The 18,761-nt window shown below is 26.3% G+C and overlaps 2 protein-coding genes across 3 annotated transcripts in view; one reads left to right on the top strand and one right to left on the bottom strand.

Moving 5' to 3' along the window:
* Positions 1–125: 125 nt before the first annotated feature.
* Positions 126–4,039, top strand: LOC122498854 (mitotic spindle assembly checkpoint protein MAD2A). The gene is made up of 3 exons (XM_043606822.1): positions 126–328; positions 3,028–3,393; positions 3,533–4,039. Exons 1-3 carry the CDS (start codon positions 256–258, stop codon positions 3,730–3,732), a joined length of 639 nt encoding a protein of 212 aa, XP_043462757.1. The 5' UTR covers positions 126–255; the 3' UTR covers positions 3,733–4,039.
* Positions 4,040–13,172: 9,133 nt separating this feature from the next.
* The window catches only part of LOC122498860 (protein vein), a 238,159-nt gene continuing 232,570 nt past the window's right edge, over positions 13,173–18,761 (bottom strand). Inside the window, exons 7-9 of one of the 2 annotated variants that reach the window (XM_043606839.1) lie at positions 17,958–17,999; positions 16,477–16,675; positions 13,173–15,351 (exon numbers count right to left, since the gene is read on the bottom strand). The gene's annotated coding sequence lies outside the window, so the exon portion shown is untranslated. Of the gene's footprint in view, positions 15,352–16,476; positions 16,676–17,957; positions 18,374–18,761 lie in introns of both variants that reach the window. The other variant, XM_043606838.1, reaches the window with a different exon arrangement.

Below are 18,761 nucleotides of genomic sequence, written 5' to 3' on the forward strand. Positions count from 1 at the left end.
AATAAGTTTGTTTCATTCTAAATTTCGAAGTTCAAACGCAGGCTTGTGAACGGAACTTAAGACAGCCGCCATTTTAAAAACGTCGATTTTTGATGTCGATATATGAACAATCGAATAATCGAAACTAAATATACGTTTCTACGTTTCTTTTTGTGCTTCGTGGTTTTTTTGTTGTTGTAAAAAGAAAATAGACTAACGACTAAAACAAGTTGTTTATTATTAATTTGTATAATTTTTGTAAAATAAATTCTAATAATGACTGCCACTCAGCAGAAAACAAAATGTATAACTTTGAAGGGTTCTGCTGAATTAGTGAAGCAATATTTAAGTAAGTGCAACTAAAATATAATTTTCATTGTCAAATTTTTCAATAACGGTCAAATTCAAAATTTGTTTGTAAATACAAGAGAATGTTAGTTTATAGAATTAAAATTTGTTTCAATCTCTAGAATTAAATTTGCTTTTTTAAGAAAATAAGTTTTTTACGTTTTTTTTAAATGTACAAATTCGCAGAGAATGAGGTTAGGGAAAATTTAAAGGCAAAAACCGGCAAGAAACACAGAAAAGCAAATAAATACTTACACTCACAGAAATGATCTATTAAACATAAAACTAATTTCCTTTTAAATCATGTCCTTTAATCGTTAGCAGAAAATAATAAAAAATTGAATTTTTAAAATTCATGAGAAAACTCTGAATTTTGATGTTTTTTTTTGTTTGCCTCGTAAACTATTATGAAATTACCACGAATTTTAATACAAAACCTTCAATTTTTTATATTTCTGACAATAATTTTTTTTAAATAACTTAATTTTTCAAGAACTATTATAAAATTATGACTTAAAAATTATTTAATGTTCTACACTTCTCATAAATACTAGATTGATAGAAGAATTTTAGTTAAAAATAATAAAAAAAAATTGAATTTTGGAAAAGTTACAAATGATTCCAGAAATTCAATTATTTTTATAACTTCAATTAGGTTCAAAAATTTTAAAAAAATTTTTGTCAAAATTTCAATTATCTTTATAAATAGCAAAATTCTTCGACAAAATTTAATTATATTCAGAAATTTTTATAAAATTCATTGTAAAATTCAATTATTTTCATAAAAAACAATATTTATCACAAGAATTCAATTATTTTCAAAATTAATAAAATTCATTGCAAAATTCAATTATTTTCATAAATAATACTTATCATCACAAGAATTCAATTATTTTTAAAAAACATTACATTTTTTCTTCACAATTCAATTATTCTCCTAAAATATTCAAAATTAATCACAGGATTTCAATTATTTTTAATACAATTTTACAGGAAATTGTCAACATTTCAATTATTTGTATAAATGAATAGCAAAATTCTTCAACAAAATTCAATTATTTTCTGTAATTTTAATAAAATTCATTGCAAAATTCAATTATTTTCATAAATAATAGTTATCATCACAAGAATTCAATTTTTTTAAAAGAAAATAAAATTCAATTATTTTCATAAATAACAATATTCATCACAAGAATTCAATTATTTTTTAAAAACATTACATTTTTTCTTCACAATTTAATTATTTTTGAAAATTTTAATAAAATTCTTGTCAAAATTTCACAGAAATTCAATTATTTTTATGAACTTGAATAAAATTCGTTGCAAGAATTCAATTATTTATATAAATAATAAAATTCTTCACAAAAATTCAGTTATTTTTATAAACTTGAATAAAATTCGTTGGAGGAATTAAATTATTTTCAAAAGTAATAAAATTCTTCGCAAAAATTCAATTACGTTTAAAAAAAAAAAATTATTATCAAAATTTCAAGTATCTTTATAAATAATAAAATTCTTCTCCAAAATTCAATTATTTTAGAAAAATTTTAATTATTTTCATAAATAATAAAACTTATCGTAGGATTTTAATTATTTTTGATACAATTTTAATCGAATTCCTCGAAAAATGTAATATTCTTAAAAATTTTATTAAAATTTGCCAAAAGAATTCAATTATTAAAAATTTTTTTTGATAAAATGCTTCATAAGAATTCAATTTTAACAAACATTCAATTATTTAATAAATTATTTATTTTTTAATTTAAATAATTGAATTCTTCCAGAATTTTCTAATAAAAATTGATTTAAAAATGAATTACCGAATAATCGATTTATTATTTATAAAAATAATTGAATTCTTGTAAAACAAATTTTATTCTATTTTTTTAAAATAATTGAATTTTTTTGAGAAATTTTACTACTTTTTAAAATAATTGAATTCTTGCGAAGAATTTTATTAGGATTTTTGTAAATAATTAACTTTTTTTTGAAAGATTTGATGGTAATTTAAATTATTACAAGTTGTTGAATTTCAAAAAGGTTTGAATTTGAATGTTTTGAAGAATTTTAATTCTTACGGAAAAATAATAATGGTTAAATATTTATTTAAGAAAGAAGTTATTGATGTTTTTGAATAATTTTACAATTTAAGAAATTTGAAAATAAATGTAATAGAAATTTTTTTTAAATATCTAATAATTTTTAAAATGAATCGCAGAATATTCTTTTGGGTCAGGGAAAAAGGTGAAAATTTTGTCTGGAAATCAGGGAAAAGTCAGGGAAAAATAAAATTAAATATTTGTGGCAACCCTGTAAATATACTTTCTGAGAAATTAACATTACTCGGAGACGACAAAATATAAAAGATTCGAATGAAAATTTTTTCTGCATTAAATTGTTTATAACAAATAAGAAAAATTTTTCAATTAATTTTCTATTGCTGAAAAATGTTTAAGGAAAGTTTCTTAATTATGTTTGTTTACTAACAAATATTGCAAATTTTACCAAAATTATCTCTTGTATAGAAAAAATTTTTTTTTTAAATTTTTATTAACAAATGAAAATTTAAAGTTTTTTTTAACAACGTAGAATAATATTTGACAAAATAAATTTGTATTTGACCAAAAAATTAATTAAAAATTTGCGTTTACTTTTTCGTCTATTTTTTATTGTTCTAATTAAAAAACATTTTTTGTTTAGCCTACGGAATTAACAGCATACTCTATCAACGTGGAATTTATCCTCCTGAAACTTTTGAACCATTGGAACGTTTCGGTATATTCTTTCTAATGTCAGTTGATGAGAAAATAAAAACTTTCTTAGAAACTGTTCTTGGTCAAGTTCAAGAGTGGTTGGAGAAGAGAAAAATTCATAAAATTGCATTGGTCATTACGAATGTTAATACAAAAGAAGTTTTAGAAAAATGGGAATTTAAAGTGGAATATGAAAATGAAGTACCAAATGGTTCTGACAATAATGGAGAAGGTGGGAAATTACCTGCAATTGGAACCAAAGACATAGCTACAATTCAAAAAGAAATTCGAGAAGTTATTCGTCAAATTACCGGTAAGTAACATAATATATATTTTAAACTACTGCCTTATAATTCAGTAGTTTAAAATATAAATTGTAAAATGTAAATTACAAAATAAAAATAAAATATAAAATTCATATAAAAAAATTTAATTTTTAATTCTTTTTTCAGGGACAGTAAGTTTTCTTCCCTTATTGGATTGTCCATGCTCCTTTGATATTTTAACTTACACTGTTGCGGACTGTGGAATTCCAAAAGAATGGGATGAAACTCAACCTGCCTTTATTGCAAACAGTCAAGAAGTTCAACTGAGAACATTTTCCACGTCTATTCATAAAATGGAAACAATTGTCAGTTATAAAAGTTGTTAAATAGTTGAAAGTGATACAATTCTTTTTTTTTTTTTTTTTCATTTGGGAAACATTCGAATAACCAATTGTACATATAAACTTGTGTTTGAAACCTATCATGTGAGATGCAACAATTTTTTTTTAGTATTTATTGAATAATTTGAACAGTCTGTAAACTAAATGAAATGAATTACATTTTTTTGACAAAAAAAAGAACTTTTTTCTTCTTAAGTCAAGTTATATTAGAGACATGCCAAATATTCTAAGAATTGAGATTGTAAAGACTGTTTAAGTAAATAAAGAACCATTTTTATCTTTTTTAAACAAATTAGAAGTCATTTTCATTGTTAGTAAACATCACCATGTTGTGGAAAATATAAGAAAAACTATCAAAAAATTAACGAGACAAGATGATTGTGAAGTAGAAGATTTTATTATTAAAAATGGATGCACTCATCTACTAAAACCTACTATTTATTACTTTTTTACTTTATGATACTATTTGGGTACTTTTTTTTAGATTTCAGTCACTAAAAGCTACTATTTCTGATTTTGTTGAGAATTTCCACTACTTTTAATTCGTAATACTAGAAATCAAAAAACTATTCTCAAAAATTATAATCATATATGTAATCATAAAATTTTTCAAAAGAATTCAATTATTCAAAAAAAAAAAAATAATAATAAATTCATCCAAAATTCAATTATTTTCATAAATAATGAAATTTCCACAGGAATTCAATTAATTTAGAATAACATTTTCAAAAAAAAATTCAAAAAAATGAAATTAATTATTTAACAAAATTTTTATACAATTCTTCACAATAATTCAATTACTTTCACTAATAATAACATTTTTCATGGAAATTCAATTATTTAAACAAATTTTTCATAAACTTCTAAGCAAGAATTCAATTATTTTTAAACCTAATAAATTTTTTCTTGGAAATGGAATTATTTTAAAAAATTGTAATAAAATCGTTTGCACGAATTCAATTATTTTCATAAATAATTAAATGCTTTTTAGGAATTCAATTATTTTTAAAAACTTTTCGCAATTCAATGATTTTCAATATCTACTACTTTCATAAAATTTCCAAACAGAATTCAATTATTCAAACAAACTTTTTTAAAAATCTTCGTAAGAATTTAATTCTTTTCATGAATAATAAAAATTTCTCAGGAATTCAATTATTTAAATTTGAATTTTCATAAAATTAGTCTAAAGAAATCAATTATTTAAAAATTTTTATAAAATTCTTCGCAAGAATTCAATTATTTTCATAAATAATAAAACTCGTAGAAGTATTTCAATTATTTTTAATACTATTTTAAATTAATTAATTGAAAAATTTAATTATTTTTACAAATAAAGTTTTCCACAAGAACTCAATTATTTAAAATAAAATTTTAATAATAATTATATTCCGGAAAAATTAATTATTTAAAACAATGTTTATAAAATTCTTATGAAGAATTCAATTTTCAAAAATAATAAAATTTTTCAGAGAAATTAAATTCTTTTCAACTATTCAATTATTTTCATAAATAATAAAATTCATAGCAGGATTTTAATTATTTTTAATACAATTTTACAGGAATTTAGACATCAAAAAATGTCATTATTCTTAAAAATTTAATTTCAATTCCTCGAAAAACTAAATTATTCAAAAAAATGTCTTTTTAAAATTCTTTGGAAGAATTCAATTATTTATAAAAATATTAGAATTTTTTACAGGAATTGAATTATTTTTTAATTTTTATACAATTATTCACAATAATTCAATTACTTTCACTAATAATAACATTTTTCATTGAAAATTCAATTATTTAAAAATTTTTTATTTTAAATTCTAAGCAAGAATTCAATTATTTTCATAAATAATAAAAATCATCGAATTTCAATTTTTTTTAAATACTATTATTAATTAATTAATCGAAAAATTCAATTATTTTTACAAATAATGTGTTCTACAAAAATTCAATTATTCAATTTTATAAAATTTTCAAAATATTTGTTATATTTCTAAAAAATTAATTATTTAAAAGAATGATAATAAAATTCTTATAAAAAATTCAATTATTTTCAAAAATAACAATATTTTTCACAAAAATTTAATTCTTTTTAAACATTTTGATAAATTTTTTCGTAATAAATCAAGTATTTTCATATAAATAATAAAATTCTTCTCAGGAATTCAATTATTTTTGAAAATTGTAATTAAATTCTTTGCATTTATTCAATTATTTTCATAAATAATAAAATTCTTCTCACGAATTAAATTATTTTTGAAAATTTTAATAAAATTTTTTGCAATCATATTTCACAAGAATTCAACTATTTAAAATAAAAATTGTTATAATATTTATTATATTTCGAAAAAATTAATTATTTAAAACAACGTTTATAAAATTCTTTGCAAAATTCAATTATTTTTAAAAATAACAGAATTTTTCTCAATAATTCAATTATTTTTACAAATAATGAAATTCTTTTATAAAATTCAATTATTATTGAAAATTTAAATAAAATTCTTGCAACAATTCAATTATTTTCATAAACAGTAAAATTCATATATCAGGATTTCAATTATTTTTAATACAATTTTACAAGAATTGCTCAAAAAATTTTATTGTTCTTAAAAATTTAATTTCAATTCCTCAAAGAAATAAATTATTTAAAAAAATGTTTTTTTTAAATTTTTTGAAAGAATACAATTATTTACAAAAAAATTAGAATTTTTCTCAGCAATTCAATTATTTTTAAATTTTTATACAATTCTTCACAATATAATTCAATTACTTTCACTAATAATAACATTTTTCATAGAAAATTCAATTATTTAAAAATTTCTTTTATAAAATTCTAAGCAAGAATTCAATTATTTTCATAAATAAGAAAAATAATCAAATTTCAATTTTTTTAATACTATTTTAAATTAATTAATTAAAAAATTTAATTATTTTCACAAATAAAGTTTTTCACAAGAATTCAATTATTTAAAATAAAATTTTCATAATATTTATTAGGTATATTTCGAAAAATAAATTATTCTAAACAATGTTTATAAAATTCTTATGAAAAATTTTAATTATTTTCAAAAATAACAAAGTTGTTCATAGGAATTCAATTCTTTTTAAATATTTTAATAAAATTAATCGAAAGAAATCAATTATTTTAGGTAAATACAATTTTAATTAAATTTTTTTGAAATAATTCAATTATTCTTTGAAATTTTAATAAAATTCTTCCCAAGAATTCAATAATTTACATAAATAATTCTTCGAAAGAAATAAATTATGTCGATAAATAACAAAATTATTCCAAAAAATACAATTATTTTGAGGCATTTTAATAAAATTTGTTTGCATAATTCAATTATTTTCATAATATTCATCACAAAAATTCAATTATTTTTGAAAGTAATAAATTTTTATTGGAAATTCAATTATTATTTATTATTATTTATTTTATAAAAAATTCTAATAAAATCGTTCGCAAGAATTCAATTATTTTCATAAATAATAAAATGCTTTTTAGGAATTCAATTATTTTCAAAAAAAAAAAAAAATTAATAAATTGTCATACAGACATTCAATTATTGTCAAAAATTTTAATAAAATTCATTGTAAAATTCAATTATTTTTAAAAACTTTTTGCAATTAATTGATTTTCAGTATCTATACTATTTTCATATTTCCAAACAGAAGTCAATTATTTAAAAATTTTTTTGTAAAAATCTTTATAAGAATTCAATTTTTTTATGAATAATAAAAATTCCTCAGTAATTAAATTATTTATATTACAATTTGCTTAAAATAAGTCGAAAAAAATCAATTGTTTAAAATTTTTTATAAAATTCTTCGCAAGAATTAAATTATTTTTATAAATATTTAAATTCTTTCATGAATATTAAAATTCGTTACAGGAATTCAATTTACTAGCAGGATAAGAAAGAAGTAAATATTTTTGATGAAAATTAGGAAAAAGTTAGGAAAATGAAATTTAGAATGAAATTTCTATTAGTTTTGTAAAGTGTCTAAAACGATTTTTTTAGTTGTCAAGATTAATTTTTCGATAGCTATTTTTTACTACTGTTTTTTAGTTTAAAAGCTACTTTTCGCTACTTTTTAAAAATTAATTATCGAGTGGGAAGTTTGTAAAATATTAAAAGAGCAAAAAGTCAACTAAATCAGATCGAATATTATAGATTTAATTTCCACAAAAATTACCGAAAATATATTTTATTTAAAGACGTACCTAAAAGTCCTTTGTTTTATATTCAAATTAAGTCTTTTCAATTTTCCTTTTTCTCGTCGATAAAAATTGACTTTCGTTATATTGATGGATAGGGTTTATTAACGTCAACTGAACCCTCATGGTAAATAAACCAAGCTGCTTGATGTATGAAATACTTCTTTCTTGTTTAACTCAAACAATTTTAAAAATAGAAATATTCTCGTTTAGAAAAAAATGATGATGGTAAAAACTATATATATATATTTGTCAATAAATTTGGAAGTAGTAATAAATAAAGTACAATGTTTTACAGGTAAATCAGTAAAGTTGCTTTTCTATTTCATTGTGAATAATATATTATATAGTACAAACTCAAATGTTAAAATTAAAAAATAGATGATAATAGTAAATAATATACAGTATTTTACAACTTTATTGCTTAACACTTAGCGGTCGGATCGTTCAGCAGATTTATATTTTAGATCAGTAACTGATTAAATTAAAGAAAGAGCTTCATTTAAACAAAATTTATGAAATCAAATAAACGGGTTTTTAAATTTACTTCTTCGGAACAGGAAATACGTTAAATATTTAAAGGGCATTTCAACTAATTATTACCCTAGGTTAATAATGAGTACTTTACTGACCAGGGCAATAATGAGCCTTTTATTGACCGCTGGGTTATAATGGGGAACTTAGTTTGGTGGATTATTTTAATAATTGTTGCAAAATACTCAAAGAGGTCTCCAGTATTGGAATCCACAAAAATCCCATTTGACAGCATTAAATTTTATTTGAAATAAACGTATTTATAGAATTCGAGGCAAGTTACCAACTAAAGTAGAATTTCTAATCAGTTACAGATCTGCACATTAACATTCACGTTTGATCACAATTTTTTTTTTATATTTTCGTTTCATTTCGAGATTTATAAATAACATCTTTCATTATTACACTCTAAGTTTCACTCTTAATTGCGGCGATGTACGTATATTGCAACTTATAACAATAATAATTTGTAATAATAATTATAACACAAGTATTAATTTGAGTGCTTGGAGTGAAAAACAGCCTCCACACTATGAGCTTTTTTAATGGTGGAGACTATGTTTCCCAATAGATATTTATATAGATGACTTGTTTTTATTTATATTTTTTATACAGTTCTACTCAGTTACACTTCCACAATTGTTTTGAAGCTTTCATATAATGATTTCATGTTTTTTTTCGCATGTAACGGTTTATGACTTACATATAATAAAATACTCTTCTTTTACTCTCTAAAGCAGACTTATCGTGCCATTCATAATTTTTTTTTTCTTAATTGTGAAAATTGGCTCTCTATTTTATTTTATTCTATAAATATTTACAGATTTCCAAAAAGTAAATCTTCAAAAAAATTGACATATACATTTTCTATATTATTAAGGAAATTCAATTTAACACACAACTTGAAAGAGAAGTTCAAGAACTTAATCATTTAAATAGGATGTACATATGGTTTTGTACAGTAACTTTTTTATAATCCCATCATTGAGTATTGAGTTCTTGAAAATCAATTATGTGATAATTTTTAGAAATTTTCAAAAACTCAAATTTTTTCTTCTTCTATTTTTATAAAAAATTTTATGAGGAGGTAAAGACGAATTATAAATTTTGATAATGATGATTTGCTTTCGTTTTTGCTTTAATCGAATTAAATAAAAATGTCATATACTTGGCGACACTAGCAAGCTTGCACGGACATCATACATTATATGATTATTAATATTTGATGACATCGATGGGAACGGATTTACTCCATTACTGAATCACATATTATATTCTTTCATTCATCGTTTTTTTTACTATCTAATTACAAATATAATATACGTAAAAAGGTTTCTGCTTTCTAAAGTATGTGAAATGAGAATCCAAGATGTCACTTTTCGAAAGTAGATAAAAATAATAAATGTTTTTAAGTTGATGAGATAAATTATTTTTTAGAAGAAAAAATACTGTATCAATTCTCAAATAGTGATGAACATTGAGTATTTGGCCGATTTGATAAAAATGGAAGCAATAGCAATAATTAAAAATAAAACATTAATGAATGTTATTTTTCAATAAAAAAATTAAATAAAAAAATCTTTTCAAATACCAAGTGCCTTCTTCGAGAATCGTCTTATAGTCAAATTCCCCATTTAAATTTTCGATTGATTCCATAAAGTTTTAATTTTGTTTCACTGTCCCTGAAGACATCTGTATCTACTCTTTTTTTCTCTCATTCTAATAGAAAAGGATTCAAATAAAAACTTTAATAATTTAAATTCAATTTAACAGTTCCTATTAATTAAAACCTGTTCCATAATATCATGCGGTCGATTCTGTAACTCTTTCACTTTTCACTCCCACTGTCCAATTTCACTTTCAACTCTCACTTTTCATTTTCCACTCCCATTTTTCATTTCCCACTTTCATTTTCCACTCTCTCTTTCAACTCCTACTTTCCACTTCCCACTCTCACTTTCAATTTCCTACTCTAACTTCCCACTCCCACATTCAACTCCTAATTCCCACTGTCCAATGTCACTTCCCACTCTCACTTTTCACTTCCTACTTTTATTTTTCACTCTCACTTCCAACTCCTACTTTCCGCTTCCCACTCTCATTTTCCACATTTCCTACTCTCACTTCCCACACCCACTTTTTACTTCCCACTTTTATTTTCCACTCTCATTTTCAATTTCTACTTTCCTCTTTCCATTTCCCACTCTCACTTCTACATTCGACTCCCACTTTCCATTTCCCACTCTCACTTTAACTTTCGACTACCACCTTCAACTTCTACTTTCCATTTCCTACTCTCACTTCCCACGTCCAACTCCTACTTTCTATTTCCCACTCTCACTTCTACATTCGACTCCCACTTTCAACTTTCCATTTTCCACCCTCACTTCCCACTCCTACTATCCTCTTTCCATTTCCCACTCCCACTTCTACATTCGACTCCCACTTTCCATTTCCCACTCTCACTTCTACATTCGACTCCCACTTTCAACTTTCCATTTTCCACTCTCACTTCAACTTTTGACTTCCACTTCCAACTCCTACTTTCCACTTCCCACTCTCACTTTCCATTCCCTTCTCTCATTTCGAACTCCTCCTTTCCAGTTCCTATTTTCCACTCTCACTTCAACTTTCCACTTTCATCTCGCGCTTTCATTTCCCCCTTCCACTTTCAACACTCACTTCCCATATTCCCCTCCTAATTTCACTATCCACTCACATTTTCTACAATATAGTATTTGACATTTATCACAATTTTTAAATTCTGTATTGAATGTCAATTTTACTAATATTCAACTGATATATCAAATTTGTTTTATTGAATAGAAAATAAAAACTCAGGACAGTAAAGTAAAAATTAGGAGTCGAAAGTAAAATGGAAAGTGGAAAGGGAAACTTGGGAAATGAATGTTTAAAGTGGGGAGTGAGAAGCGAAAGTGGGTGGTGCCAGTGGAAAGTACGAAGTAGAAAGTTAGAGCGGAAAGTGACAGTGGAAAGTAGGAGTGGGAAGTGAGAGTGGAAAGTGGAAGTCGAAAGTAAGAGTGGGAGTGGGAAATAGAAGAGAGGACGTTCACTTTCTACTCTCACTTCCCTCCTTCCACTTCCCATTCCCACTTTTCATTGTCCCACCATTAGGAGGGAAAAGTGAGAAGCGAAAGTGGAAAGTGTAAGGTGGGGAATGAGAATGGGAAGTTGAAAGTGGAAGGTGGGATGTGAATGTAGGAATTGGGAAGTAAAAGTGGAAAGTGAGAGTGTAAAATGGGAGTGGAAGGTGGTAGTAGAAAATGAAAAGTGGGAAGTGAGAGTAGAAAGTGGGAGTGGGAAGTAAAAAGTGAGAGTAGAAGGTGAAAGTGGAAAGTAGAAGTGGGATAAAAAAATGGGAAGTGAGAGTGGAAAGTGAGAAGTGAGAGTGGGAAATAAAATTTGGAAGTAAAAAGTGGGAGTGGAAAGTGGAATTGGGAAGTGAAATTGGGAAGTTAAAAGTGAGAGTGGAAGGTGAAAGTAGAAGTGGGATATAAAAATGGGAAGTGAGAGTGGGAAATAAAATTTGGAAGTAAAAAGTGAGAGTGGAAAGTGGGAGTGGGAAGTGAAATTGGGAAGTTAAAAGTAAGAGTGGAAGGTGAAAGTGGAAGTGGGATATAAAAATGGGAAGTGAGAGTGGGGAATAAAAGTTGGAAGTAAAAAGTGAAAGTGAAAAGTAGAAGTGGGATAAAAAAATGGGAAGTGAGAGTGGAAAGTGAGAGTGGGAAATAAAATTTGGAAGTAAAAAGTAAGAGTGGAAAGTGGTATTGATAAATAAAAGTGGGAAGTGAAAGTGGAAAATGTGAGTGGGAAGTAAAAAGTAAGACTGGAATGTAAAAGTGGAAAGTAGAAGTGAGATATAAAAATAGGAAGTGAGAGTGGGAAATAAAATTTGGAAGTAAAAAGTGAGAGTGGAAAGTGAGAGTGGGAAGTTGAATTTAGGAAGTTAAAAGTGAGAGTGGAAGTGGGATATAAAAATGGAAAGTGAGAGTGGGAAATAAAAGTTGGAAGTAAAAAGTAAGAGTAGAAAGTGGTAGTGGTAAATAAAAGTGTGAAGTGAGAGTGGAAAGTGGGAGTGGGAAGTGAAAGTGTGAAGTAAAAAGTGAGAGTGGAAAGTGGTAAGTAGAAAGTGGGAGTGAGAAGTGAAGTGGGAAGTTTAAAAGTTACAGAATCGACCCTCAGAGCCTTCTGTTCGGTGAATAAATCAGGTATGGGGCCGTCCATAAACCACTTGGACACATTTGGGGGGGGGGGGGTGAATCAAAAGTCCACGTTTGTCCACGAAGGGGAGGGGGGGTGATAAAGCAAATGTCAACGTGGACATATAATCAAAGATATTTCCAAAAAAGATATCTTAAGCTTAATCAGGATGATCATAAGTTTCAGTTAATCAATTTCCCTGACAATTTACTGACATTAAAATTAATTTCCCTGACAAAATTCTTTTTACAGAAAAATATGAATGTTTACGGAAAATTAGTAAAATTTATGATTTTAATTATTTTTTAAAATGACAATTATAACCCTTCCTGAATTAAATTATTTTCTACAATTTCCACCCAGTAAAAAAAAAGTATTGGAAGAGAGCGAATAGTATTGTCGGTGAGTTTCTGCCAATACGATTTCTTAATTTCCCTGACAAAAAATTTTTTCCTGACATTTCCCTGACTTTACTGATATTCTTGCTTTGAAATGTTCAAAAATAATGTTTTTTATTTTTTAACATACAGGAGTAAAAAAAAACTTATTTTTTTAATTTGCAATATCCACGTGGACAATTGTATAGGGGTTGAGGGGGTTTGACAAATGTCCACGACTGTCCACAACGGGGGGCGGGGGGGGGGGGGGGTCAAAAATTGGTGAAAAATTGTCCACGTGGTTGATGGACAGTCCCTATGAATCACCGTTGCCGGAAAATTTAAAAATAATTCGGGATATGTTTAAGTTTCCTTCTGAGGCATAACAAATTAATTGAAATCAATAATTATTTTAAAGTCGACATTCAGCCTTGCCCTCGTTTTCATTCTTATATTTTGTCTTTAAATTCCAACATTTAGAACAGTTTTTTGCACAGTTTGAAATAATAATTTTTATTTTCATAAATATTTATCGAACAGTTACAAATCAGGAATTGCAGATATTCCTCCCTTGAGTGTATAGATGGACGTGCATAGATGGTACGTGCTAAATGATGCCTTTATCCCTGTCCTCTATGACACGTCACGCACAAATGGGTTTATAAAAGTAGTAATTCTCCCAACCAATTTTATTACATTTTACAATCAAAAGAATGTCCATTTTATTGTTTCAATATGTCATCACTATTTGAGTATTGTTTAACTACATTTTTTTTTGTTTTTTTTAGAAAGTAAATCCCTATAATTGATTCTCGAAATTAAGATAAAATTTAGTTTTCTCATTTCTCACATCATCAATAAAGCTTTGGATAAAAAAGACTTGGGAACTTTGTACACGTTGGCAGTCTAAAAACCCTGATGTAAACGACTATCTGCGCATTTTACAATTTCATATATTTACTTTGATATTTATAGTTTGATTTCACACTTGTCTTATATGGTTGCATTATCAGATTAGATTTTGAGCACAAGTAATTAAATCTCAGTAAAATAAATTAATTCTTTTTTTTAATTTCTTTGATGATAATTCTATTAAAATTATGTTCTTTTGGATAAATGTCTAGAATATGATTTTTATATAAAAGTTTAATTTAATTTTTCGAACCATGCGCTATTCTTTTGAAATTAATTAACCGCTTTATTCTTTTTATAAACGTGAGTGACGTATCGCTATTTAAAACAAGATTTTGTATTTGCGTCGTCAAATAATTTTATGTAATTTATTCTCGCCGGTTGCATTTTAAATTCTATATTTCATAATGGTCTAATAAAAATATTTATGGCAAATAGTATAACATAGAAGAGAAATGTATAATGAATATTAATTATAATTGTAATGTTTTCAGTGTGTTATTCATGCCAAGTAGAAATTTTAACTTTTTTTCGTAAATGCAAAAGGTAAAATATAATTGATTTTTAATACTTAATATCCACTGTTTAGAATTTTGTTATTTGAATTCAGATTCGTAAGTAGCAAACAAAAAGATGAGAAATATAATGTAATTACTTTGAGTTATACTATAAGTTATGCTGAAAATAATTATGGCTTAAAAGCTGATCGATATGTCGACTACTAGGACTGAAAAAGTTAAAATATAAGAAGACCACATTGTCACGCTAATTGTTTCTATTGGTCGGACGGATTTATAAACTAGCGTTCTGATCAATTATCCTATAACACTTCTGATTAAATAGTAATTAAATTTACAGAAGGTTTGATATTACAATTCGATAATTTTTGGGAGTAATGTTATGATTGATTAGTAAGATTAAGATTTATTTTCAAAGTAAAATTATATAATAGAGGCACTAATGAAGAATTTGAACGCAGTTTTTATTTATTTTGCTATATGCATATTGCATGCCTCATTAAAAAATATTTTATTGCTTACTGAGGTTTAATTACTTGGCTAATAAAACTGAAAGGCCTTCAAATCTCCCATCGTTTGAGAAGGGATCAATAATTGCAATTTTTTTTACGTCCTGTAAAATGAAATTGTAGCACCGTCAGATTATTACAAAAAAGCTTTACGCTAGCACGAGTGCAATCAGATGTATGAATTTCGACTTCTTCGTTGTTTATGGACGTAATTGTACAATAGTGATTTCCTCCTGTTTTTCTTCTGAATAAGCAGAGCCTCTTCTGTTACCGGACACTGGACCCATTGCATCTTCTTCATTCAAATATCTTTCCTTTAAAAAACAGAAAGAAAGAAATCATTAGATAATTATAGTATTCGATCATTGTAATATTTGTAAAAACTTAAAATTATTACACAGGATATTACATCTCCGTAGATTAGCCTCAGGTCACAGGAGAAAATATTCCAGGGAATTTTGTTGGAGGGACAATCTGTAGCTATTACCGGTAACAACTAACGGAATTTTTATTGGTAATAATTCCAGTAGTAGATTAGTTAGTTGTAGGTTAGTTTTTTTGATGACGGATCTAGAGGAAGAGTTGGGGTATTAGGAGGATTTATTTAATGACGTATGTGAATGATATTGTGTTGTTAGCTAAATGTGAAAGGGGTATGAAGTTAATCTATCTTAATTTTTATCCCAAACAATGTAATTTTAGTGTTTCTATATTTACTCCGATCGATCGGATCGATTATTTCCGAAATAGTGTATAATAAACTAAACTACATAAATACTGAATAAACCTTATGTTTCAAATTAACTCTAAAGCTATAAATTTCGACCGAAACAGCACAACATTTAAATACAATATTAAGCTGAAATTTTGTGCTATTTGGGAATAAACTTGCATAATTTGAACAATAATACTTTTATCATAAACGTGAATTCTGCTTCACATTTAAAATAAAAGTATTATCTGAGAAGAGAATTGTAAAATGAAAATTAATAATTCACATACAATTTAGAGTTTCATTAAAATAGAGAAATAAAAAAAACATCTATAAATATGAATATTGGGTTTCGTCATATTTATTCCACCTACATTAAAGCTTATTAGATTTCATATTAAAATGAAATTCTAGCTTTCAAAGAACGGTATTAAAATTCACTTAATTTCGAACTCAGAAAATGAGGCACAATGTCGACAGGACAGCAGGTGTGATTTTCTTTATTTTGTTTTGATGCTGTTTTTATAATATATTCATTTCTTTCTCCCTTTTAAATAATGGAAAAGTGAATTTTTCTCCTTATAATTTAATTATAAAGATAGGCATTAGGTGAAAAAGGAATAGTTAAGGTAATTTAGAATAATTAGTTAGAAATTATTTTCAAATTTCGGGACGCGGACGTTCATCCACTTTAAAAGGATTATTAATCTAAAAATTCCAAACTTACATTTTTAAAAATATTTTTTCGTCCTCCGGATGCAAACTTCAAGGTTTAACATTGTTTGATTTCATGGGATGCAGTCTAGAAAAGTTCGTCCTTGAAGATATGTTGGGTTATTAGAATTATTGAGGCTTCAGCTTATAGTGGTGATGCTCTTAACAGTAGGATGTTCGAAGTTGATGGCTCAGCTTACATTTTTTGGCTTCTGGAGAATAAGAGAAGGTTGTTAGATTATAAAAACAAAATGTTATTAATAAAAAATAATTAATCAAACAGGACTCATCACTTTAAAATTGATGTTAAATTAATTTAACACGTAAATTAACTTAAATTCATAATTATTTATTGACAATCATATCGATAAAATTATTATATGAAAGAGAACATTTTTCCTTCGGCTGGATGCGAAATTTTCCAAATCTTTTTGTCTACAATTAATATTTCAAGTTTGTTCCAAATGTCATGTCATCGGGACGCATTGTATATTTATTAAATAATATTTTGTGAAGTTAAAATCTGAATCCTTGTTCTCTCGAAATCTAAATCATCTTGATCCAAGTGTTCACCCGGATTAGCAGTTACCAAATAGGGTCATCTGTCTTTTGCTACCCTTCCACTTGGTCCTCACCTGCTGGATACAGGACTTAAAAATTTAATCAATAAAAGCGTCTTGACCCAAAAAGTAATAAAAAAGGGTGGAATAATCCCTTGGAAAGGAATAGTATAAAAGCAGGCACCCTTGCCGAATTAGTCAGTCCAGAAGTCACCCTCAAATCAGCAACCCGCGTTCTTCGTCAGTCCAGAAACCGCGACCAAGTTAACAAGTTGTGTATTGCCGTCGAGTTTATTCTAAGACTCCAGTTCCAAATATCTCTTCAAGTACCAATTGCATTCTTCAAGTCTCAATCAAGTTCGTTCAAGGAGATAATTTCTACAGCGAGACACATTTCTATTTTTCTGAGGACTGCATTATTTCGACTTTAACGTCAAATCAATAATTCGACACCTGGACTCCGGACGGACCTTCCACTTCGGCTGGTTCGAAAACAATTCGAGGGAAATCTACTGCATATTCTGTTTCCCGCTAGACGACGTCATTTCTTCGACCTCACTCTGAAGGAGGTATTACATGTTGGGTCTACGACTCTAAGAATAATTTTAAAACGTAAGTAACTAATACTTTTTGTCCCCAATTAAATTTTTGATTGATCCCACAACACAATTTTGTTTCAGTATCCCTGAAGACATCTGGATCTACTCTTTCTCTCTCATTCTAATGGTAAAGGATTCAAATAAAAACTTTAATAATATAACTTTAATTTAACAGTTACTCTTTCTTTAAGACTGTCCCATCCGCTCTGTAAATAAATCAGGTTTGAATCACCGATGCCGGACAAATTAAATATGATTATGTTTAGTTTCATTCTGAGACATAACACAAATATCAATTACGTCAAATATATCGATTGTTAAAAATCAAGACTTACCATTATAAAATTGCAGTTCTGAGAAGTGCGCGTCGTGGGTTTCTTGAAAAAAATTAAAATTGGATGAAAATAAAATTCAAAGAGGATAAAGGAGTATGATTTTTGTGGGGAATTAAATTTGGAAGTGGATGAAATGAATGTTGAAAGGAGATGGTGGAATGTGACACGGAAGATACTGCTCGAAAGGAGATTGATGATGTGAATAAGACTGCGAGAAAGAACGAGGAGAACGTGGAGACGTAAAATAGGTTTCGGATTAGTAAGGGGCGGAGGATTATGTAACATGCTGGTAAAAGGTACAGAAGGTAACTTAGAGGAAGAAAATTCTTTAGGAGGAGCGGAAGTGAAAAACGGGAAATAGGACTGGAGGTAAGGCTACAATAAAACAAAACACGATGAATGTCCCGATGTGCAAGCTGCAAGCACAAGAAACAAGTAGAAGGATTGCGTTAGTTCCTGTTAGCTTCTGAATGGAAGATTTATAGTTGAGTTTAAATAAGAAGAATACCTCTAAGATAACGCATTTGAATTATATTTTTTAATTATTAAACATTTTCTGGTAGTGAAAAATAATCATAAAGAATTACTGAACGGTTTTTGAAGAAAAAAATTTGTAATTAGACAATTTTTAATATTTCAGTGACTACTGTATATAATCTTTTAGATTGTTATATTTACTCAATTTCAAATGATGAATATATAGACTAGGCAAAATATCCGTTTTAACTCAGCTTCTATTTTATTAGAAGGGGTCAAGATGCTTTTCGCAAAGCAATATAAATTTAGAAACTGGTTAGTGCGGAA

Source organism: Leptopilina heterotoma, unplaced genomic scaffold, assembly GCF_015476425.1.
Source record: "Leptopilina heterotoma isolate Lh14 unplaced genomic scaffold, ASM1547642v1 Lhet_160, whole genome shotgun sequence".
In the NCBI taxonomy this organism is placed as follows: Eukaryota; Metazoa; Arthropoda; class Insecta; order Hymenoptera; family Figitidae; genus Leptopilina; species Leptopilina heterotoma.

Coding starts and splice junctions, on each gene's coding strand:
- LOC122498854 (XM_043606822.1), top strand. CDS start 256: ATGACTGCCACTCAGCAGAAAACAAAATGTATAACTTTGAAGGGTTCT. Junction 329..3,027: donor ATTAGTGAAGCAATATTTAA/GTAAGTGCAACT, acceptor TTTTTTGTTTAG/CCTACGGAATTAACAGCATA. Junction 3,394..3,532: donor AGTTATTCGTCAAATTACCG/GTAAGTAACATA, acceptor TTCTTTTTTCAG/GGACAGTAAGTTTTCTTCCC.